Here is a 23470-nt window from a genome sequence, read left to right as displayed (position 1 = left end):
ATAGAAAACCACCTTCAAAATCACTCCAGGGGCCAAATTTGCCCGATTTTGACAGTTGGATGGCCTATGTTGTCCGGTTTCGTAGTTGAAGGTTGGAAATCGGACTTTTCTCTTTTTTTTTACGCCGTGGAAGAGCTGACTGGTCCCGTACTTTGTTTGACTGTTTACATGCTTTTTTTAATGAATCAGACAGGAGAGCTATCGATTATATTAAAAAAATGAAAGTTCAGATTGAACAATACAATAATAGAGAAATAAAACATCTCTGCATCAAACAACTCGACAATCACACGACGTACCACTCGGATACTCAAAGCAACAAACCACCACTCCGCTACCTCAAACTCCACAACTCAAATCACCGTCTGTCGCGGCTTGACTGTTTACATGCTTTTTAGAACACCGCTAGACTGTTTACATGCTTTTTGGAACACTGCTAGTATGCTGCTTATTGTGGCGCGCACACGGTATTCTTTAGTAAAAGGCGAAAGAATAGTTCGCTTTGTGCTCACCACGCAGCTCCTTGAGTTCGATGCCTGCAGGTGCACCTCAATAATACTCGGCGCTGTGGGATTAAACATCATTTCATCGCCCGGGTTGTGCACTTGTGCTCCGCTCTGCAAATGCCGCGGTTTTTTTTATTTTTTTATTTTCGTTTTTTACAAAAATATATTTTTATTTTCGAAATTTACAGAAATATACCCCGGCCGCCCAGCTGCCGGGCAGCCGGTACCTGGTCGTCCCGCTGCCGGGCGGCAGGACTTATCTGTAAAATTTTTTGTAAAAAAATTGCGTTCCGGTCCCTGAAGGACCGGGCGCCCGGCCCCCCAGGCCGCCCGGCAGCTGGGCGGCCGGTCCAGGTTAGCTGGTTCTTTAATATTTTCAGAGGACGGAAAGAGCTCGTGTTTCATCTGACTGCTGGTCTAATTGTGACAGGCTCACTGCTCTCTCTCCACCAAGCAAATCAGCACCTGCTCTCCTTTTTCCACGCAAAGCACAGCAGAGCAATCAATTACTCTCTCTCTTCTCTCTCATGCATGCATGCACACTCACGCACAAATTGAGCTAGGAAACTTTGACCAATAATTACTAGTATTAAACGAAGTCAATTTGTAAAACTAATTTCACAACCCCTGCGCTACTTCGCAAGACGAATCTAACGAGGCCTTTGACCGCACGATTAGATGATGGTTACTGTAGCATCACTGTAGCCAATCGCGGATTTTTTTTTGGCTCATTAGATTCGTCGCACAAAATTGCACACATCTATGAAAAAGTTTTGCAAATGGACTTCATTTAGACCTCCATACATGAAAGATTCCCGTGCTACTGTTCATAGCACAAACGAACCAAACAGGGCCTGAGGTCATTGCTGCTCCCTTCTTCCCTCCCTGCAGCCTGCAGCGCACGTCGCGCCCTCCCCTCCCCTTCTTCCCTCCCTGCAGCGCCGTCCCCTCCCCTCTCTGCAGCTCTGCGCCCTCCACTCCCCTCCTCCCCCTACAGAGCAGTGCTGATGGGCATCAACTACCTGGGCACGAACGGGGAGCTCAAGGGCTGCCTGGTGGACCGCTTCGGCTACGACGAGGCCGGCATCCGCGTGCTCACCGACCCGTCCACGCCGCCGCCCGAGAGGGCCAACGTCCGGCTGGAGCTCGAGCGACTGGTGGTGGGCGCGCTTGGGCAAGGGCATGGGGCCGCAGTGCCCGCGCGGCGGTGCTCCGGCGAGTGCATGGGTGCTGCATCAAGCAGCGCTCAGAGCACTCGGGCGAGCTCGTGGGGCCGCTGCATCGCGAAGCAGGGCACGGGCGAGCGCGTCGAGCAGGGCGCGCGCAAGCAGCGGCGGAATGGGACCTGGCAACGACGGTGCAGAGCAGTAGCGACCTCAACCAGGATGGGATAGATGAGATGGGGATGGGACGTTGAAGATGAGGGCATTTTGGTCCAAAAAATTTTATAAACATATCAAAAGAGTACATAATGGCATGTTTCGAATAAGTGTGAAATTGTAGTTTCTCGAAAGGTAATGGCGCACTTCAAATACAGTATAGTTATAATGGCACAAATCCAATTAACCCTTGCTAAACAAACAAGCAGGTGCTACTTAGAGGAAGCAAATGTTTGCACTAACAACACAATCCTGGCACTAATTAACAACGGTAGGTCGACGACCTGTATATGGCCTAGAAATTATGCAACGGCAACATTTCAATTTCAAAATTTGGTCAGGAATACACTTCATCAGCCACTACAACATGAATTGCCGCCGCCACATTCTATTTTAGCATCCAAATGGTCACTTCTCTTGCAAAAAAAAAATTAATAAAATAAAAAAAACTGGCTGCCAGATCTAAATTATAAACAAGTAGAAGAGTAAGTGACAAACCACAGTGGAGATTAAGGAACAGCACTTCACACTTCACAGAGTGCCTAATATATTAATATAGCTTCTTCCCCAGGCTCCACCTTTTATAACTAGCTTATTGTAAAAGCCGGACAAAAACTGAACTGTTCAGATGACAAAATGGATTGTTGAATTACCGATATATTAACAAATGAGAAATATTACAGACTAATACTAACAATTGGTATGGAGCCATTTATGGGATAGAATAAGCGTACAACTAACAGCAAATTTGAGTCTACCAGCAACAAAATATCCTACAAGGCTACAACACAGGAAAACGGATGAGATCTGGTCGCTACAAAAATTCAACATCACTCTCAAGTCGTTACACTGATTAACACAAAAATTTGAGCTTAGTAATACATGTTGACATCAGTTGAAAGCAGGCAACACAAATCCGACAGTTGTACAGAAATCTATCTACCATCTCTGTGCCTCCTCTCCTTATAGGACCTGTCATCAGAGTGTTGGTTTCTCTCACGGTGCCCACCGTCTTCCCTACGTCTACTTTCTGGGCTCCTTTTCCTGTGGTCAACTTCATCTCTCCGGTGACGATCGCTCTTTTCATATCCATCAACTCTATGGCGCCGCTCGCCATCCGATCTATCTCTTCGTTTGTCCTCATCCTCTCCACTCCTGCTCCTGCTATGGCGCTTGCTGTAATCACGATCATCGTATCTACCAGAGCCTCTATCACCAGATCTACTGTAACTGTGGTAGTCATCATGTTTTCGACCCCCTCGGTTCCTATCATCGTCTTTACCACGCCTGCTTCCTTTCTCATCACTGTAAGTTCTCTCACGGTTATTCCTATCACGATCACCACAAGGTGGTAGTTCTGATCTCCTATCATCATTTCTTTGGATCTTTCTTCTGTGACCATTTTCATCATCTTTCTGATCAGAATAATCAGCATCGTCTTCATCAAATACTAGATCATAGCTGTAAAATGACAAAGGAGAACAAAGTATGAGATGATATTAAAAGATTTTTGTGCAATAGGAGAAAGAAAGGTAGAGTGACCTTCGACGGTGATTTCCACCACGCTGTGTGTTTTCATCTTTCAGAACATAATTCGGCCCTTTGTTTTTCTGGTCACCATCTTGGTCACAGTCTCTGGCTAGGTGATCAGGGGCACCACACTTGAAACACCCATCTGAAATGAGGAAGAAAGGTATCAATTATTTTTTCAAGAGAATGGTTCGGTACTACACTAAAGATAATATAACTTACAACACATATGAAAATGGTATAACAACATTACGGAGAAGGAAACTATTGTTTAGGATCTTTAACCTTTCTTTGCATTTCTTTTGCTTTGTCTGAATTGACCCCACAGCTTTGAAACACTCTGACTAAAATCAACATGTATTCGCCGGTCATCAATAAGACAATTGTCCATCTACAAGCATAATACTGTGTAAGCAATGATCTCTTCAGATTATTCATAAATAAAATTCCAACTGAAAATCAATATGGCCATTGTTGAATGCAAATATCAGACCCTCCTCTGGGCACAAAAGTTCACTTGGTAGTCTTTGAAGCTGTTTGTGTTTTACCCAGTACCCACTGCTCATACTGGGCTAGCTAAAATCGGTGAAACTACAAGGTAGATTCTACATTATGCTTAAAAAGGTATACGGAACTTTGTCATGGCATCAATAAATTATGCCTGCAAAATGCCAGAATCGCACTGTAAATACAGTGCACACGCACACAGTTGGGAATCTAAGATTACTGACCTTGAAAAATGCACGTTCACAAGCCTCCTTTGTCTCGAATTCTGACAGAAGACCATCAAGATAAATTGTTAGCATGCCATATTAGGTCACTCAGCTAAGCATAATGAATCTAGAAGGATTCACAGATAGTCATTACATATTAGGAACTGAACCTAGCATAGGGCCAATTTGATTCAGCTTGCAATTGCACACCCAGATTCTACAACCAGATTACAGCAGTCTAGCACCTAGATCGTAACAATCCAGCGATATGGATTTCGCCAAATCTAAAAATCTACAATCTGTTTTTCACAATCTGTGTCTGAAATGGTGTGAGCCTGAGAGGTGTGGGTGTACATCCCCCACCACCCATGCTGGAGTCATGTCCTCTTCGACTCAAATTTAGGTGCTTATTTCTTCATATTGACAATGCAAGTTTCTCCTAGATTGGTCGAGTTTTTTGTTTTTTGTTTTTAGTTTTTATCACCATGTATACGGTTCTACAAGGGATCTTTGTGAAAAAGCGGGAGGTTTTCTGCTTTTCAGGAGAGTGCAATGCTCAAATATTTTCTTTAAATAAAAATAGAGAGAACAGAAAACAAGATGAGCAAGTAACTAGTTTCCCCCTGTTTAGTACTTGGATGTTCTTTCAACCTCTAAATAACCATCATCCAATCAGCAATCCCTTATCCCTGTTTCTTATTGATAGGATAACCAACCAGAGGCCCAACGGAACACGTTCAACACAGCTAATGACATGGATGACAGGAGCCTGGTGCAGCTAACTAAGCCCATGCAATCATGCAATGAACAAACTGGAACAAGGGTTCTAGCTAAATAGCAATATAGTACTTGTCAGCACAGGAAGAGTTTTCAAGGGATGAAACGCACCAATAAAAGCATAACATAAGCTATCTCCAGTCTTGTAGTCACGAATTATTTCAGCTCTGCAAGCAAGAGTTAAATAAATTGAAAGAAAAGAATAAACAAGTAGATGCACACAAGTAGTGCTAAGAAATGTACTCACGACGTCACAGTTCCAAAACGAGAAAAAATTGTGTATAAATCTTCATCCTGCAAAATAAAAGTGTTGCTCAGAAAAAAATTGTTGACATTTAAGGCCCGAGATAATCAGCAATGTAGCCACATCAGGAGAAAGCCAAACACTTCTTATCAATAAAAGCCAATGTCGTGGTGCTGCTAACCACAGCCGGGTGGCGGAAGGCACCCGCCCTAGCCCAGAGGGTGTGTACTCGGGGGATAGCTAGTCTTAGATCAATCTCACTCAAGAACACGATGAACACGGCAGGATTTAGAGTGGTTCGGGCCGCCGGAGCGTAATACCCTACGTCCACTGTGTGTTGTATTGCCTTCCCACGAGAGTGAGAAGGTTGCGAGAGCTTGAGTCTGTCCGCCTGTATCCTGTGCAAAGCGGGCGCCTCCCTTTTATATCTCAAGGGGGTGCGTACACAGTTGTTGGGTCCCCGACAGGTGGATCCAACGATGTAGTATAAAATAACGTACTGTTCATACATTATGGCGTCGCAGGCAAAGGAGATCTCTCTCTGGGCTCCCTTGCCTGCTCCCGGAGCCCTTCGTCCATCATGTCCTGGTGCTGTCTTGTCGGGACGGAACCTGGCGTAGCTAGTGGCGTCGCCTGCCACATAGCTTAAGCGGGCTGCGTAGCTTGCGGCGTAGGCGGCATGATGGAAAAGTGCCGTGCTGTCGTATCCATTTAATGCGGCAGACGGGCTCTGCGCGGGCGTGGCACAGGCGGCTGCACTGTGCAACTTGGTAATACGCGGTGCACAGCGAGGCCTGACAAAAGCTGTCTCGCATACTGCGGCGGCAGAGCACGCCTTGTCCACCTGCATTAAATGCAGTGGGCGCGCGAGTCTTCCAGCGGAAGGCTCGCGCTCGAGCCCGTGCCTTCGGGCCACGTGGCATCCCCGGACCCCTATGCGGGAGAAAAAGGGGGGTCCGGGCGGGCGCAGGAGGTCCCGGACCCCTATGGGGGTCCGAGGTCCCGGCCGTCAGCTCGGATCTTCCCTTGCTTAGAGGCACGTGGCGACTCCGGACCCATCCCCAGGCGGCGTGCGGGTCCGGGGCCGTTGGCCTAGTGAGGGAAGAGCCTGGCCTGTGGGGCCTGGCTACTCTGTCCCTTCCACGCAGTTACGGATAACTACGCAGGTCCTACCTTGCTGCAGTAAGAGTGGGTATCCCTGCTACAGGGTACCGACAGTGGCCCCCGGGCCCACCTTGGGGGAGGTACGAACCTACAGGTGGGGCCACTTTTGCGATTTGGCTCCATTCAGTTTCTGCGAGGGGGGGCCTTGACTGGCTTTGACCACCTATCGGGTTGGTTACTGGCTCATCACATCGCAACGGCTTACTGACCATGGGCCCCACGCACAGTGGTTCACCTAGTCGTGCGCGCGACGTTCGGCATTGTTGCGGCCGGAGTAAACGGATCATTTACCACCGGCGCAGTTCCCGAAAAGCCCGGCCACGCTAGCGCTTAATACGCGCACGTCAGCTCAGCTTCCGCCTCGCTCCCCGCGCGTGTGGGCGACGGTTCAGATCCTGTCTTTTCGCACCCTTGTTGGTTACCCGCTCGTCCTGCCAGGTGGGCCTGGGCCCCCACGTCATGGACTGGGCGGTTAACTCCAGGCGCGGGCGTCGCTTGAGTTTCGGCGACGGTTCCGGGGCGCGCCGGTTGAGTCAGGCTTTATAACGGGGCGTACCGCATTCCGCGGTTGCTTTCCCGCACTCGTCTTCTTCCTCCAGCCTTTGCGCCCCTTTGCCTTCGAGCTTTCCTCGCCCTTCTCTCCCCTACACAGGCTCCCTTCTCACTCCACCAAGAGATGGCATCCCTTGTTCATCCCCGCCGCTTCCAGACCGAGGGAGAGTTGAACACAGTGCGCCGCCTGCTTGGGTGGAGTGCTCAGGAGACCGGCTGGGGGGTGCGAGCAGGCTCGGTTCCCCTTGGTAACCTCCGCGCCGGGGAGTTCGTGCTATTCACCTCGCACGTCTCCGCCAGCGTGGGACTGCCGTTTTCTTCATTCCTGCTGCTGCTGCTGGAAGACTTCGGCCTCCAGCTTCAGCATCTGACGCCCCATTCCCTCCTCCTGACGTCCATCTTCGTGCACTTATGCGAGATGTTTGTGGGAGTGCGTCCCTGCATCATCCTCTTCCGCTACTTCATCCTGGTGAGGTCCGGAAGGAGCAAGGACGAAGTGGGAGGGTACTACTTCCAGATAAGGAGCGACCTGCCGACTCCTTACATTCCCGGTCTTGCTGGCGGAAGGTGGGAGGAGTGGCGCAGGGATTGGGTGATCGCCACCACCGAAGCCAACGAGCGCCTCGCCCTGCCGACCGAGGGGCCCGCCTCCGACAAAGCATCCTGGAGGGCCAAGCCGTCGCTGCAGCCGGAGTTCGACTCCGTGCTGGACAAGATCAGGTCGCTGGCGGAGAGCGGCCTCACCTCGTGGCACGTGCTCGGGGACTTCGTGAAGCGCCGGATCGCCCCCCTGAAGCAGCGGCCGCGACCGGCGTGGAGCTTCACCGGCCTCAACGATTGCAGTAGGACCCACCGCGGGGAGGGAAGCGACCTGACCCAGGAGGCCTTGGAGGTCCTGGTGCGGAACGTGACGGGAGACACCTTCATCCCGGAGAACCTGATCCTCCCGCAGAGCATAGTCCCCCTCTGCGAGGACCCGGCGAGGGCGGCGGTGCTGGCTACCCTGCCAACCCTGGACGACGGGGGACTGGCCCCACGGCAGACCGAAGGTGACCCGAACCGTGGGCTCCGGATCCCTGGCACGTCCGGGGATCAGGCTACACTGAGCGCTGCGGGGTCCGGTGCCACCACGAAGGGGAAGTAGGCCGCGGCTAGTAGTGCGGCCGCGGCCGGCTCCAGCCGAGCACAGAGCAGCTCCGGTGCGTCGTTGGGAGACGCAGGCCGGCGGAGGCTACTCCGGGGCGACGGGACCCTGGTCTCGGAGCCCGCCGCGAAGCGCCAGAGGTCTTCTGAGGGCGCAGGCCAGGGTAGCTCCCGGGCTGCCGGCCCCCACGGGTCCTCTGGCGCAACTGGACCACCACCATCGCCGCCGAGGAATTCTTCCCGCCGGCAGCAAGAGCAGCAGCAGCAAGAGCAGCCGCAAGAGCAGCGGCAGCAGGCACGCGGGCGGCATCAGCAGCAACATGTGCGACCCCGGGTCGCGCCCATGCCGCAGCCACAGGGACAGCAGCAGCGGGTGCAAGCCCGGGTTGTGCCTGCATCGCAGCTGCAGGGGCAGCAGCAACAGCAGCAGCAGCCGCAAGAGCAGAGGCCCGGGCTCCGGGGACGCTGGGTACCCGGTACTTCTGGGTTAGTGTCATTCTACTCTCCTCCCTTGCGCCGGTGCTCTGTTTTTTTGTTTTTTTTTATGGCTTTTCTGCTTTGCTACCAGGGCTTCCCGCCCCAGCGGTTCTTCTACCATCGCTGGCACATCGGCAGTTGCCCAGGCGGCGGCGGCCTTGGCGTCGACAGCGACGGCGACAGCAGGTGCGGGACCCTCAGGTACGGCGACCTGTGCTAGCCCCGTGGTGCGTGACGTGATGCTGACTGGCGTGTCATTTTTAGACTCTGCAGTGCTCAGCGCGGCGGCGGTGGCGCCGGTGCTGGGTGCAGCCGCGCCCGACACAACGGCGGCAGAAATGCCAGTGCTGGGTGCAGCCGCAACCGATGCCGTGGTGGCTGAAAAGCCGGCTCTGGACGCCGCGGCCCCCGACGCTGCAGCGGCGGAGGCGCCAGTGCTGGGCGCAGCCGCACCCGACACGGTGGTGGAGGTGCCGGTGCAGGGCGCAGCCGCACCTGACGTATCGGTGGCGGGGGCGCCGGTACTAGGCACAGCCGCACCCGATGCGGCGGCCGCAACCGCACCCGACGCGGCCGCGTCCGCCACGGCGGCAGCGGGGGCGCCGGAGCTGGGTTCGGCCGCGCCCGACTCGGCGGCAGCGGGGGCGCCGGAGCTGGGCTCGGCCGCGCCCGACGCGGTGGCAGTGGAGGTGCCGGAGACAAGTGCCGCAGCGGAAGCCCCTACCTCCAGCTCCGGTCCTGTTGCAGAGGAGTTGGAGGTGGTCTTTGGCAGGCGGCTCCTGCAGCTTCAACTCCCGGAGGAGGATGCGACTCCGCTTCCTCAGGTGCTGTTGCAAGTTCGGCGGTCGATCGAGGAGGCAACCTCCTCCGCCGAGGCGGCCTTCCGGCGGGAGTGGTCTGCTCTGGAGAGCGAGCGTCAGCGCCTCTCCGACTGGCACACCCGCCTGGAAGCGCACACGAAGGCTGAAGCCTCCCGCGCCGCAGAAACTCGGTCAAAGCTCAAGGCGGACCAAGAGGCCTACCGAGCCAACCTTAGGAAGGTGTTCGACCGAGAGTTCGCGGTGTCAAACCGAGAGAAATCCTTGGCGCAGCGGGAGCGGGACTTCACCCTGGAGGTTGTTGGCTTCGCTGCTCAGCGGTCCGACCTCGAGGCTCACCTCGCAGCCCAACAGTCCGAGCTGGAGACTCGCAGCGAGGACCTCGAGGTCCGGAGGCAGGAGCTCGACGTCTTCTCTGCGACCCTGCAGGGATGGCGTGAACAACTGCAGGAGAGAGCCCGCCAGCTGACTGCCGACGAGGCGGATTTGGAGGAGGGACGGAAGTCCCTCGCCAAGCGGGAGGCTCACGCCACCGGCATAGAGAAGGAACTCGGGCGCCAGCGAGACTCGCTCAAGAAGCGGAAGGCATGGGCGGAGCAGAGGGAGACCAAGCTGGAGGAGAGGTCCCGCGAGCTCGAGGAGAGGTCCCGCGAGGTGGAGGTGGCCAAGGCGGCCTTGGACACCCGGGTGCAAGAGGCGGTCCGGGAGGCGGTCCGGAAGCACCAGGAAGACCAGCGTGTTGAGGCCCAGCGGATCGCTGACTGGGCAACCGAAGCGAGCCTGGCGCTGGTGCCGCTTGGTCTGAGCCCGATTCAGGTGGCGGAGCCACCAGCTTCGATAGCTGACGCCCTCCCGGTGCTGAGTTCTGCTTCGGATAGGCTCCAGCGCCTGGGGCCAGTCCTTGCTAGACAGCTTGAAACCAAGGGCCGCGAGCTGATCCGGCTGGTGGCGGAGCACAGCCTGACCTGCCTCCGGAGCCACGACCCGACCATCTCGCTGGCGCCCGTGGTCGATGGCCCTGTAGCGGAGACGGAGGCCGCCGCTCGGGACAGCGTGCAGGAGGTCGTTGACTTCGTCGCCTCCTACTTCAAGCGAGAGCCTGCAGACCCTTGAGCTGGGCATTGTATCTTTTTCCTTTTGCATTATGTAACAAACTTTGTACTAGATGAAAATTCTTTGAAGTAGAAAAAACTTCAACTTAGCTGTTTGTCAGTTGTTGATTTGCAGTATGCAGCACCCCGGCGCCCTGGCCCCCTGGCAGATAGGTTCAGTTGCTTGGACCTGTCTGCCATCTGAGCCGTAGAAGATACTCCGGACCTCTTTGGCATAGGGCTGCATAGCCTGTAAGACGAGCAAGCGCCTTGTTCCCTGTGTAGTATACAGGAGTACAGATAGAAGAATCAAGTTCGCTTATATAGTAGCAACGATACTGCATCTTAGCTATTTGACTCATGCAGAATTCATCCATGATGTCTGGGACAAAGCGGATGCCCCGGGCCCCCTGGGAGAGAGACTCAGTTGCTATGAGTCTGTCTACCATCGAGACTGGCTCTTATCCTGCATGAAAGCTTTGAAGCAGATACTCGGACCCCCTGGTAGGTAGGCTCAATGGTTTGAGACTGACTACCACTAATCAGGTTTTAACCTGTGTACCACTTCAAAGTTATAGCTTAGTAGCAGACCCGCGGGGCTCATTCCTGACCAATCCCAGGCTGGTACCAGGTCCAGGGCTCTAGATGCGCAGGCCCAAGTAGTTCAGTGCTTGCTTCAGAGTGGTGGAGTGCGTAGGCTTAGGGTACGGAACCAGGCTAAGGCACTACACAGGGCTCCGGACCACTCCAGGAAACAGCACGATCTTTCCGGACCTGGCTTCAGCGTCCCAGACCTTCCGCAGCAGTGGGTGAGGTCGCTTTGTTGTACTCGATCCTTTGAGATATAAGGCTGGACATGCCGTATTGGACTTAGGAAGCCAATTGCTGAGCTGAAACGAGGTCCGGGCCCCTAATTACCCGGCTCCAGGTACTAGAGCACTTGTTACAGGGTGGTGGAGTGTGTAGGCTTTTGGGTACGGAACCAGCTAAGCGGCTACACAGGACTCCGGACCACCCCCGGAAACAAGCTCCCGCTCTCCAGAGTAGGTCCTTAGGGGTCCGGACCCCTCTCCAGCAGCAAGAGGGTCCGGATCTGTACGGCAGTCCAGCAGCTCAATGCAGATCTTAGTTGTAGCAACAAGAGTGGAGGTCCCCGCGGGGGTTAGAAAAACGAGGTTTCCGAGAATCGAAATGTGTAATTTAACCTTGACACAAAGACAGAACTAGGTGGAAATCTTTCCTTTGCAATTTTGATGTACATGGCTTGCGCGATGGATGCCAGAGGCCGGGTTTACGAGGTTGGACCTCTACCGCTCTGAGCCGCGCGTTAGCCGCCAGTGCGATGGATGCCAGATGTCGGGTTTACGAGGGTGGCCCTCAACCGCTCTGGGCCGCACGCTAACTCTATCTTATTACAAAGGAAAAGTTTATTTCCCCGCTCTGCCTAGGTGTAAAACTTACGCAGATGCTCTATGTTCCATAGGTTGGGCAGCGGCACTCCATCTTCTGTGGCGAGGCGAACGCATCCGGGCCGGCATACCTCTGTAACCCTGAAGGGCCCCTCCCAGCTGGGGGAGAGTTTGTGGAGCCCTGCTCAGCTCAGGATCCGTCTGAGGACGAGGTCGCCAGCCCGGAGCTCCCTGCTGTGCACGAACCGTTGATGATAGCGCCGGAGCGCCTGGTTGTAGCGTGCGTTTCGGATTGCTGCTCGCCACCTTCGCTCGTCAACGAGGTCCACGTCGTCGCACCGCAGCTGCTCCTGCATGGATTCGTCGAAGGCCTGGACCCGTGGTGAGCCCAGGTGAATTTCTGGGGGAAGGCATGCTTCAGCCCCGTAGACCAGGAAGAACGGAGTCTCCCCGGTGGCTCGGCTGGGTGTGGTCCGGTTGCCCCATAGTACGCATGGAAGCTCGTCAACCCACTTGGCACCGTGCTTCTTCAAGCAGTTGTAGGTGCGGGTCTTGAGTCCCCTGAGGATCTCTGCATTCGCTCTCTCAACCTGTCCATTGCTGCGGGGATGTGCTACGGACGCAAAGCATAGCTGGATGCCGATGTCCTCACAGTACTCTTGGAAGAGCCTGCTTTTGAATTGGGTCCCGTTGTCCGCGATAATGCGGTTTGGGACGCCAAATCTGCACACAATGGACCTGAGGAATGCGACTGCCGATTTCTTAGTGATATTCACCACAGGAGTAACTTCCGGCCACTTGGTGAACTTGTCGATGGCGACATAGAGAAACCGGTACCCGCCGACAGCCCGGGGGAATGGCCCCAGGATATCCACACCCCACACAGCGAATGGCCATGAGGGCGGAATCATCTGCAGGGCCTGAGCTGGGGTGTGTATTTGCTTTGCATGGAACTGGCATGCTTTGCAGGACCTTACCAGCTCAGCCGCATCCTGGAGTGCTGTTGGCCAGTAGAAGCCATGCCGAAAGGCCTTGCCAACAAGCGTGCGAGAGGAGGAATGACTTCCGCACTCGCCTCCATGGATCTCCGCGAGCAATTCGCGGCCCTCTCCTTGGGAAATGCACCGCATGAGGACACCGTTGGCGCCACGGCGGTAGAGATCCCCTTCTACCACCGCGTAGCGTTTAGCCAATCGGACTATGCGCTCAGCAGAGACATCGTCATCAGGGAGGATGTTATCCTTCAGGTAGTCCCGGATCTCGGAGATCCATGCATCGGGAGCTCCCAGAGTAGGTGGAGGTGGCTCTGCGAGGTCACTAGGATCCTCAACAGTGCACACAGCCCAGGTCGGGCACCATAGGTGGAATTCTGCCGGGACCGATGGCTTCGAGGTACCAGCTTGATCCCTTCACCCGGCTCGGCAGGCTGGGCGGTAGGTTTCAGCAGCCGTCTTTCAAAGACACCCTCGGGCACAGATGCCCAAGTAGATGCTCTCGCAGAGAGATCATTTGCTGCTGAGTTGTGCTCGCGGGGAACGTGTTGTAGTTCCAAGGCGTCGAAGTCTTTCTCGAGCTTCCTCACGTGTATGAGGTATGCCGCGAGCTGGGGATTGTTGCAGTTGCAATCCCGGGGATTGTTGCAGTTGCAATCCCCTCGGACTTGCTTGATGATTAGCTGGGGGTCCCCCTTCACCAGAAGCTGCCGGACCCCCAATGAGAGGGCTTGCGTCAGGCCAAAGATCAGAGCTTCGTACTCCGCCATGTTGTTGGTGGCCTTGAACTCAAGGTGCACCATGTACTTCAGCTGATCTCCGTTTGGGTCGATGAGGACCACGCCAGCCCCGGCCCACTTCTCGCGGGCGGACCCGTCAAAGAAGAGTGTCCAGTGAGGCTCGGTGAAGACTGGTGTCCTGATTTCCGGCTCCGGGGGTCCAGCGTTTACGACCGGACCCCCAGGATTATTTGGGGAAGGAGTCCACTCCGCTATGAAATCAGCCAGGATCTGGCTCTTGACTGCATGGCGTGGCTGGAAGTCCAGTTGGAACTCTGCCAGCTCTGCTGCCCACTTGACGATATTGCCTGTGGCGTTGGAGTTGTGCAGGATCGCTCTTAACGGGTAAGAGGTCACTACAACAACTCGGTGTGCTTGAAAGTAGTGGCGCAGTTTCCTGGACGCAATAAGTATTGCATAGATAAGCTTATGCGTCTCAAGATACCTGGTCTTTGCCTCGTGGAGGACTTCGCTGACGTAGTAGACTGGCTTTTGGACTGTCCGGACCCTAGTTCCCGAGTCCTGCTTGCCCTTGTCCACCACATCTGGTCCTTGGGCCCCCAGCGGTTCTGGGTTCCCACTGGGACGAGGCTCCTCCAGACCCGCTCGTGCGGGGTCTGGACCTTCAAGCTGGGGTGAGGCTGACGGGCCCCCGTGTCTGGGGTCCGGCTCACCTTCCTTGGCCAGGGGGACCTTGGTATTCCCCTGGCGAGCTTGCTCCGTCCTTTCGGCGACCAACACCATGCTGACTGCCTCCGCAGACGCAGCAAGATACAGAAACAACGGCTCACCGGGTTCTTGAGCCACCAATACTGGCAGCGAGGTGAGATGCTGCTTCAGCTCCTGGAAGGCCTGTTCAGCCTCTTCGGTCCAAGAAAATGGACCGGACCTCCTCAATAGCTTGAAGAAGGGAAGGGCCCTCTCGGCCAGCCTCGATATGAAGCGGCTAAGAGCAGCAAGAGATCCAGTAAGCTTCTGGACGTCCTTGATGCGGCAAGGGGGCCTCATTGCTTCGATGGCCTTGATCTTGGCTGGGTTTGCCTCGATGCCTCGATGTGAGACCAGGAAACCCAGCAGCTTCCCTGCTGAGACGCCGAAGATGCACTTCTCTGCGTTCAGCTTCGTGCGCGTGGCGCGGAGTCGGTCGAAGACGAGGGACAGGTCCTCCACTAGTGTTGACCTTACCTTAGTCTTGACTACAATGTCATCGACATAAACCTCAACAATATCTTTAATTAGATTACAGAATGTTTTGTTCATAGCCCGTACAAACGTGGGCAAGGCATTCCTTAGACCATACGGCATGACAATGTAGCAATAAAGCCCATCTACTGTTACAAAGGCAGTATACTTCCTATACTCTCTAGACATCTGAATCTGGTGGAAACCAGAGTATGCATCTATGAAAGACAAAAGGTCACACCCGTAGGTGGAGTCCACGATCTGATCGATACGCGGAAGAGGATAGGGGTCTCTTGGACATGCCTTGTTGAGGCTGGTGTAGTCGATGCACATCCGAAGCTTCCCGTTGGCCTTTGGGACGACGACTGGATTGGCCAACCACTCAGGGTGGTGGACCTCCTCGATGAAGCCGGCGTGTAGGAGCTTGCGGACTTCTTCGCGGATGAAGTTCTGCCACTCCACAAACTGCTTCCGAGGCTTTTGGCGCACCGGCGTGGCGTCGGGGTAGATCTTCAGATTGTGCTCGATCACTTCCCTGGATATCCCGGGCATCTGTGACGCCTCCCAGACGAACACGTCGACATTTGCCCGGAGGAAAGCGATGAGCGCGTCTTCCTATTTTTCCTCCAGGTTCCCCGCGATGCGGGTGGTCCTGGTGGAGTCTGCTCCAATCTACACCGTCTTCACGGGAACATGGTCCGGATCGGACGGTTGGACCTTGGGAGCCCTTGCAGGCGCCTTGGGCTGCGAGGTGGATGGATCCTCTTCGGAACGTGCAGCCTCTGCCGCCAGAGCATGCAGTCTCTCGACTGCTGCGACGGCAGCGGTGCGGTCGCCCACACCCGGTGTTCCCTCTGGGGAGCATCACATTGCCAGTCACATTCGGAACCGAGGAGAACTTCCGCACAGAGAGCGTTCTGTTCGATGTTGCGGAGGTGAACCTTCCGTTCAACGCCATCATTGGCCGACCAGCACTCTACCGCTTCATGGCCATTGCTCATTACGGGTATTTGGTCTTGAAGATGCCATCCCCTGCTGGAGTCCTCACCGGAGCGTAATACCCTACGTCCACTGGGAGAAGTATTGTTCTTGGTTGTAAATGAACCTATCCTCTGCCGGGTCTTGGCTTTCACCCAGCCTGCCCTTCTTCTAGCGGGCGCCCCCCCTTTTATAGTCCAAAGGGGGGCGGATACATGGGGCGTTGAGGCCCCGACAAGTGGGCCCCACGCGACTGTGCAGCATACTGTGCAGAGTATTTAAATGGCTACAGTAGTCATAAATCTTTTCTCTGATATGCTTCCATGCCCTGCTGACTCTCTGATGAAAGGAGGTCTTCTCTTGTCCCGTCAGCAAGGTGACCGTTGGGGGAACATAGCTTGCGGCGTGACCTGTGGAGGCTATTATGTAGGCGTCATAATGGGCGAAGCCGAGCCGTCGTATCCGTCTGTTATGGCAGACTGTCAGGCGCGGCGTGGGCGGCGCCAGCAGCTCCACTATCTTGGTAATACGCGATCAATAGTGCCCCCTGGTCAAAGAATCACCTCGGCTTCTGCTACATCAATGCGGACGTCCACCTACCACAATGAATGCAGTGGTGGGTGAGGCTTAGTATGGAGACCAAGCGGCCTTGTATACGTGTCCGTGCTTGTAGACACGTGTCGGCTCCGGACCACCCCGAGGCAGGGCGTCGACTTCTTTCCTTAGCGAGGGGTCCGGTTACTATACAGGTGGTCCGGGACCCCATCAGGGGTCCGGGACTTCCGCGGGGGTCCGGGCTCCACGGGAGGTCCGGAGCCCCGGCTGTTTGGGCTGAGCGCCCGCCTCTCCCGGGACACGCGGCGTTCCCGGACCTTTCCTAGTCGTGAGACAGGTCGGGGGCCGTTGTCGAGAGAAACAGGACTCCGGACCACAGGGGTCCGGCTGTTTGGATGTAGCCAAGGATAACTACAAGGCCCTTGCCTAGACACAGCAAGAGAGGGTACCCCAGTCCTGGGGTACCGACAGTGGCCCCCGGGCCCACCTCGGGTGAGGTACGAACCCGCGGGTGGGGCCACCACCGTGATGTGTTTCTACGCAACTTGATTGCGTTGTTGTGCTCATGGAGAGAGCGGGTGTCCCGGACCCCTGAGGCCGGTACACCTGTTGCCAGGTTCATGTACTAGAGTGCTCTCCACAAGGCGATGAAGGTGTTGGCTTAGGGTACGGAACCAAGCTAAGCGGCTTCACAGACTTCGGATCGCTCAGGGAGCAAGCACTGCTTCCGGACCCGGCTCTTGCCGACCGTGGCGAGCGGTCTCCGCCGGAGCGGGCCACCGGAGTGGACTTGGAGCGACCGTGGCGAGCGGTCTCCGCCGGAGCGGGCCACCGGAGTGGACTTGAGTCGACCGTGGCGAGCGGTCTCCGCCGGAGCGGGCCACCGGAGTGGACTTGAGTCGACCGTGGCGAGCGGTCTCCGCCGGAGCGGGCCACCGGAGTGGACTTGAGTCGACCGTGGCGAGCGGTCTCCGCCGGAGCGGGCCACCGGAGTGGACTTGAGTCGTTGCTGACGATCCGATGAAGCATGTTACCGGACCTCATAGTAAGGTGCAAAGAAACCAAGCCTTATACTAGAAGGGAGCCCGGGACCTCTAAAGACAGCAGACTCGGATACTAGAGCACTTGTAACAGGGTAGTGAAGTACGTAAACTTAGGGTACATTACCAGGCTAAGCTACGCGGAGCTTCTCTACCCCAGGATACGAGTACCACTTTTCCAGAGCAGATCCTTAGGGGTCCGGACTGCCTTCCAGCTAGAAGGGGTGTTCCCACCTGACCATAAGCTAGCAACTTAACTTGGATTGTTAGCAACAAGGAAAACTCCGTTCAAGAGGAAAGAATAGTTAAACCAAGGCGAATAAATGTAATCAGGGTGGAGCCTAGGTAAAACTGAGAAAGAAAATCTCCTTTATTATTGTGGCTGTCACGGTATACATCAGAGGTCGGGATTACGAGGTCGGACCTCCACCGCTCCGGACCGCTTTTTGCCTGTTTGTGTGATAGGGCCAGAGGTCGGGTTTACAAGGTCGGACCTTGACCGCTCTGGGCTCACACGTAGGCGCTACGTTATTACAAAGGAGGAACTCTCTTAGTCCTTTCTTAGGAGTAACCTACGGCTGCATGCTATACAGCATGTTCTTCTCCGGTTGGGAGTGGTACGGCCACTCCCGAATTCTTCATAGTCGTCGAAGGCGAAGGCGCCCTGGATGTGCCTGAACCGCATCATCCAGCATCACCTCGGGAGCTCGGGGGACCCCTCCTTGCCTAAGAGCTGTCACATGCTTTAGGTAGCATGAGACAAATTCTTTGGATTTGAATGGGAGAGGCCCCCAGCCGTCGTCGTCTGCCACCCGAAGCCAGCCCGCCTGTTGCTCGCAGAAGAATGGGTGCTCGTATGGACGAGCACGGAGCGTGGAGAAGGGCGGTCGTTCGCCAGTTTGTCCTTGGTGCTAGCGCCAGGGGCCCCCGCGCCTGGTGGCAGGGTCCTGTCTGCAGCAGCACCAAGAACCTTGGGTGGTGCCGGAGACGACGCGACGACACGGTCAACTTCCTCCGGGATGGCCGTCGGCTCCAGGCTCCATGTTGAGAGAAAGCCTTGAGCCGACTCCATGCCACCGCAGAGGAAGCGTGGCCGTTGCTTGAGAGAAAACATTGAGTCGACGTAGGGATAGCAGCGCCCAGCGGCGCCTCCGCTGTGCGCTGCCGCGCCGGCTCTGAGGTGTTGCCGTGGCGACGCACAACAGACGCCGCTGCCGTGCGCCGCCGCACCGTGGGCGTTGGTGCCCCAGTGCCACGGCACGTGGCGTGGGTGACGCCCTGCCTTCCTTCATCTTCTCGCTCGTCGTTGCAGAGGATGAACACGGCCCAGAAGTCCGAAGATCCAACCTGCGCCTGAGTCCCCACGGACGGCGCCAAATGTCGCGGGATTTGTAGGGTACCCACAGCCGGGTGGCGGAGCGCACCCGCCTATTCCCAGAGAGGGAGTACTCGGGGATGAACTAGGCGATTGGGCTAATCTAGCTCTGAGTCAAGCACACAAGAACACATGATTTAGAGTGGTTCGGGCCGCCGGAGCGTAATACCCTACGTCCACTGGGAGAAGTATTGTTCTTGGTTGTAAATGAACCTATCCTCTGCCGGGTCTTGGCTTTCACCCAGCCTGCCCTTCTTCTAGCGGGCGCCCCCCCTTTTATAGTCCAAAGGGGGGCGGATACATGGGGCGTTGAGACCCCGACAAGTGGGCCCCACGCGACTGTGCAGCATACTGTGCAGAGTATTTAAATGGCTACAGTAGTCATGAATCTTTTCTCCGATATGCTTCCATGCCCTGCTGACTCTCTGATGAAAGGAGGTCTTCTCTTGTCCCGTCAGCAAGGTGACCGTTGGGGGAACGTAGCTTGCGGCGTGACCTGTGGAGGCTATTATGTAGGCGTCACAATGGGCGAAGCCGAGCCGTCGTATCCGTCTGTTATGGCAGACTGTCAGGCGCGGCGTGGGCGGCGCCAGCAGCTCCACTATCTTGGTAATACGCGATCAATAGTGCCCCCTGGTCAAAGAATCGCCTCGGCTTCTGCTACATCAATGCGGACGTCCACCTACCACAATGAATGCAGTGGTGGGTGAGGCTTAGTATGGAGACCAAGCGGCCTTGTATACGTGTCCGTGCTTGTAGACACGTGTCGGCTCCGGACCACCCCGAGGCAGGGCGTCGACTTCTTTCCTTAGCGAGGGGTCCGGTTACTATATAGGTGGTCCGGGCTCCACGGGAGGTCCGGAGCCCCGGCTGTTTGGGCTGAGCGCCCGCCTCTCCCGGGACACACGGCGTTCCCGGACCTTTCCCAGTCGTGAGACAGGTCGGGGGCCGTTGTCGAGAGAAACAGGACTCCGGACCACAGGGGTCTGGCTGTTTGGATGTAGCCAAGGATAACTACAAGGTCCTTGCCTAGACACAGCAAGAGAGGGTACCCTAGTCCTGGGTACCGACAGCCAAAGATAGATAATTCCACTAAATCAGTGCGAACTGCGGACACATTTTAAAAGTCCAGTGAAGTAGAAAACTTAAAGGCAAAGAATTAGGAACTAATACTAACTTGTGTTACTGGATTGAGTTTGCAAACAAACAAGACATTTTCTGGCGGTTTAATCTCAGCATCTGGAATATCTGCCAACTGCACAAACAAAAGGTATTACGACATCAGCAATGAACTAATAATGAAGCCGCTGACTTTGATTTGGAATCAGGACTTACACTCTCAAGGATTACTGCATTTGTGTGTGCCTCTTTAGAGCGGATCATCTCCTCAAGTTCTTCAGGAGCCACTGTTTCGTCCAAAGGGACCCAACTATCCTCTAAGCGCTCCTCTGCAACCTGTGTATTCACCATGAAAAAGAACTATCAGGATTCAGGACATACTCATGTTGCAGGACTACTACTGGATTTAACGATTCCTCTTTTATAGGGTTGAAACATGACCAATTTCAACCCAAAATGGAATGAACTCACTCAATAACTAACACGCCCAAAATTTCAATTCGAATCCATAGGCAGGTATACACAGACAAATAAAAAGAAATAGGCAGAAAAAAAAACACGCTCTGCAGTCTGCCAACAGACACCAGGACAAACAAAAAAAAATCTTGATAACCAACATAACTCTTTACTAAATTAAGAAAAGAAACCAAAAAGAAAATAAACGATTCCCCTAAAAAAAGAAAATAAATTATTAAGGAACCATTGCCTCTGATTAAGATTGATGCATTTTGACTCATCATCTCATATTACTGACATGCACATGATCAGGATACTTCAATTACCTCATCATGTGGTTTTCCTGTGGGAGAATTCTCAGGAATAAGTTCCGTGAGCTGAGGAGGATCATCGAAAGGATCATCTAAGACATATGTGTGTTTAATTCTGCAAACAATTACGTTGTCAATGGTCAGCAACCAGGAATAAAAAGAAGTCAAAGGCATCTAATGCTGGAGAAGAAGTGAACTATGGTATTTTATGTTGTAACAAACACATTAATCAATACGCCACCTTATGTCCTTGAATGGTCTTCCTTTATCATCAACATAAGCTTCATTTATTTTTGTCAATGTATCAAAACCTTCAGCAACCATCCCAAACACCTATAGTCCACAGAACAAACATATGAATTGTTGCAAATAAAGGAATTCTGCTGATAAGAAAAATATGGATTAATAGAGCCAAGTACTACTCACAGTGTGTTTATCATCAAGGTAGTCCACATCATCCCGCAAAGTAATGTAGAACTAAAAACATTAAAAAACACATAAGTGGAAGGTCAAAAGAAGCAATGAGATTCTGAAAAATGAAACATCAAATATTATCAATAAAAAGCTAGGCAGGCATTTCACCTGTGAGGCATTGCAGTTTTCACCAGCACTTGCCATAGCAACTGTTCCAGTTTTTGAATGCCTCAACTCTGGACGGATCTCATCATCAAAAAATCGAGCTTGATCACCATAGAGAAATCTGACAAAACAAGATATAATTTTCAGGCATACATTGGACAACATGTGATAGTAAGATACTTTAACAACAATAGCTCTACACATATGAAGAAGACCAAAAATGAAAGAAACTATACATGAAAACGATCGAAGGTACTAGTTATATCTATGATGAAGGATACCAAATTACATCGCTCAGAGATGAAACATTGGTGACCTGAAGTAAGAGGCATTTCAAAAGTTCAGTTGAAAGAATTGCTTACTTGTACACAGAATCACCGCCAGTGCCAGTTCCAGTCGGATCGCCAGTTTGTGCCAAGAAATCCTTCTCCACCTTGTGGAACAGACACCCATTGTAATACTTCATTCTGGTCGGTCAACGAAGAAAACCAACGAGTAAGTACCCTAATAATCTGAAATGATAGTCTCACATTCATGGACTAGTAGCTTAGTATTGAATATTAGGTGAAAAAAATGGGCATGAACCACAGTATATGCTAAATTCAGCCCCCAGAATGTCATAAACATTGATGATAAGGACCCTAAGAATCAGAAACCAATCCTTTGATGTCCCCTAAAATCATTGGCGTGGCTCTTAATCAGCTCTATACAGGTGCAGAAGCCTAACTGACCTAACTGCAATTTATCCTCACATAAAGATGTAATAGTGTAACTATGTAAGCCTGCAGCACAACAATTTCAAAATTTCCAATAGCATCCTTCCGAAACAAATTAACAAGACTAGCTAGCAGTAAGCAGCTAAAGGTGTTTCAAATTACGAATCCTACGGAACTAGAGGTAAATCAGTAATGGACCGTGGATCACACTAGCAATTAGTTTCACTAACTTACTGTCAGCACACACCCATTGCAACCCCAGAAATACAATCAAACCGATAATGACCCTACAACGCCAAACTCACCAACTCAACAGCTTGAATCAGAACAAAATATCAATCCAAAATCGTCAAAACTACAGATGGACCCAGAGATCGAGCAAGCCCTAGCGCGGGGGGGTTGCTTACTTGCAGAGCTTGAGAAAGTTCTTGGTGGTGAGGGGGCACTTGTCGGTGTGGAGATCCACCTCGATGTCGCCCACGCTGGTCACGATGAGCACCGACATCTCCGGAACCTATCCGCCTCCGCCCTCGGCTGTCGAACGGCGGGGAGATGGTATTTTGGGGGAGACGAGGCGGAGAACGGGATAGCGCGGCGTGGTTTCTTCAGAGTAAGCTGCGGATGGAGGAGGCGCGTCGTTGCCCGGCCTGGAGGAGGCAACCGCTGAGCCGCAGGCGGACGCGGTGGGAGCTGGCCGGAGGGCCCGGAGGGGAGGTGGCGGACGAGAGCGGCGAGTTGTCGAAGAAGAGAAGGGAGGTCCGAGCACTTGTACCGACTTGTTGGACCGATTTGCAGGACGTTAATACACCCAACTCGTGGGCCGTCGAGTCAAAAAAAACAAAAACTCGTGGGCCGTCCACCACCGATTCTGGGGGCTTTTTTATTTTATATTTTTTAAAAACGTTTTTTACATAAATATATTTTTGTTTCACATTTTACAATTTTATACCCCTACCGCCCGGCAGGGGGCGGCAGGGACCTACATGTAAATAAATATATTTTTTTGCGCGGAGGCCCTTGGCGGGAGCCTGCCGCCCCCCCTGGCCAGGCGGCGGCACCTGCCGCCCGGTGGAGAGGCGGCAGCCCGCCCGCCCGCCCGGCAGGGGGGCGGCAGGCTTCCCCCCAAATATAAAAGCTGAGCCCCTTCCCTCGCACCCTCATTTCCTGTCCACGAGATCCAGAGAGGGAGAGAGGAGGGGTGAGGGAGGTAATTCCACCGGTAAAGTCCTGCAGGATTTTGAATCCGAACCGCAGGTAACCAATATTTCTCAACTATTATAGACTTGTTTCTAAAATAATTATGAATTAGAATAGATTTAGTTTTTGGATAGTGAAATATAGAATAGTAAACTTAGAATGATCGTACCTTATTGCTATTGCAGCATAAGACAATGGCTACCTCCAATTTTATTGGATTTTCATGGACCGAAGAAAAATCTAGTATAATTCTTAAGATCATGACACATCTTGTAATCAGTAAGAAGTTGGATCCATTAGCGGATGGTACGATAGAGATGGTGTTGTCCAAATTAGTAGAGTTTAAAGATTTCACATTGTTTCGAGGTATTACAACGCAAGATGTAAA

General features: G+C 53.5%; 1 protein-coding gene and 1 pseudogene across 2 annotated transcripts; both read right to left on the bottom strand.

The window, feature by feature from the left end:
* Positions 1-417: 417 nt before the first annotated feature.
* On the bottom strand, positions 418-521 carry LOC120705346 (annotated as a pseudogene).
* Positions 522-2570: 2049 nt separating this feature from the next.
* Positions 2571-22651, bottom strand: LOC120703812 (peptidyl-prolyl cis-trans isomerase CYP59-like). Of its 2 annotated transcripts, XM_039987988.1 has the most exons (15): positions 22467-22651; positions 22293-22436; positions 21532-21636; positions 21173-21290; positions 21017-21067; positions 20832-20923; positions 20606-20705; positions 20040-20159; positions 19882-19959; positions 5153-5199; positions 5017-5072; positions 4147-4187; positions 3701-3806; positions 3428-3560; positions 2571-3346 (listed from the first exon to the last, which is right to left on the bottom strand). In XM_039987988.1, the coding sequence occupies exons 2-15, from the start codon at positions 22388-22390 to the stop codon at positions 2821-2823; spliced, it is 1671 nt and encodes a 556-aa protein (XP_039843922.1). In that variant the 5' UTR covers positions 22391-22436; positions 22467-22651; the 3' UTR covers positions 2571-2820. The 2 variants fall into 2 exon arrangements, with proteins under 2 accessions (XP_039843922.1, XP_039843921.1); XM_039987987.1 differs by having other exon boundaries at positions 22293-22651.
* Between the last annotated feature and the right edge of the window lie 819 nt (positions 22652-23470).

This window comes from Panicum virgatum, chromosome 4K (genome assembly GCF_016808335.1).
Source record: "Panicum virgatum strain AP13 chromosome 4K, P.virgatum_v5, whole genome shotgun sequence".
Taxonomy (NCBI): domain Eukaryota; kingdom Viridiplantae; phylum Streptophyta; class Magnoliopsida; order Poales; family Poaceae; genus Panicum; species Panicum virgatum.
This window is presented reverse-complemented; position numbering and strand designations above follow the sequence as displayed.

Excerpts from the sequence above, each read along its gene's own strand:
- LOC120703812 (XM_039987987.1), bottom strand. The coding sequence starts at position 22,390 with ATGTCGGTGCTCATCGTGACCAGCGTGGGCGACATCGAGGTGGATCTC. Across the intron at positions 4,188-5,016 it reads CTTATGTTATGCTTTTATTG|AATTCGAGACAAAGGAGGCT; the intron begins GTGCGTTTCATC and ends GTCTTCTGTCAG. Across the intron at positions 3,347-3,427 it reads GGTGGAAATCACCGTCGAAG|CTATGATCTAGTATTTGATG; the intron begins GTCACTCTACCT and ends GTCATTTTACAG.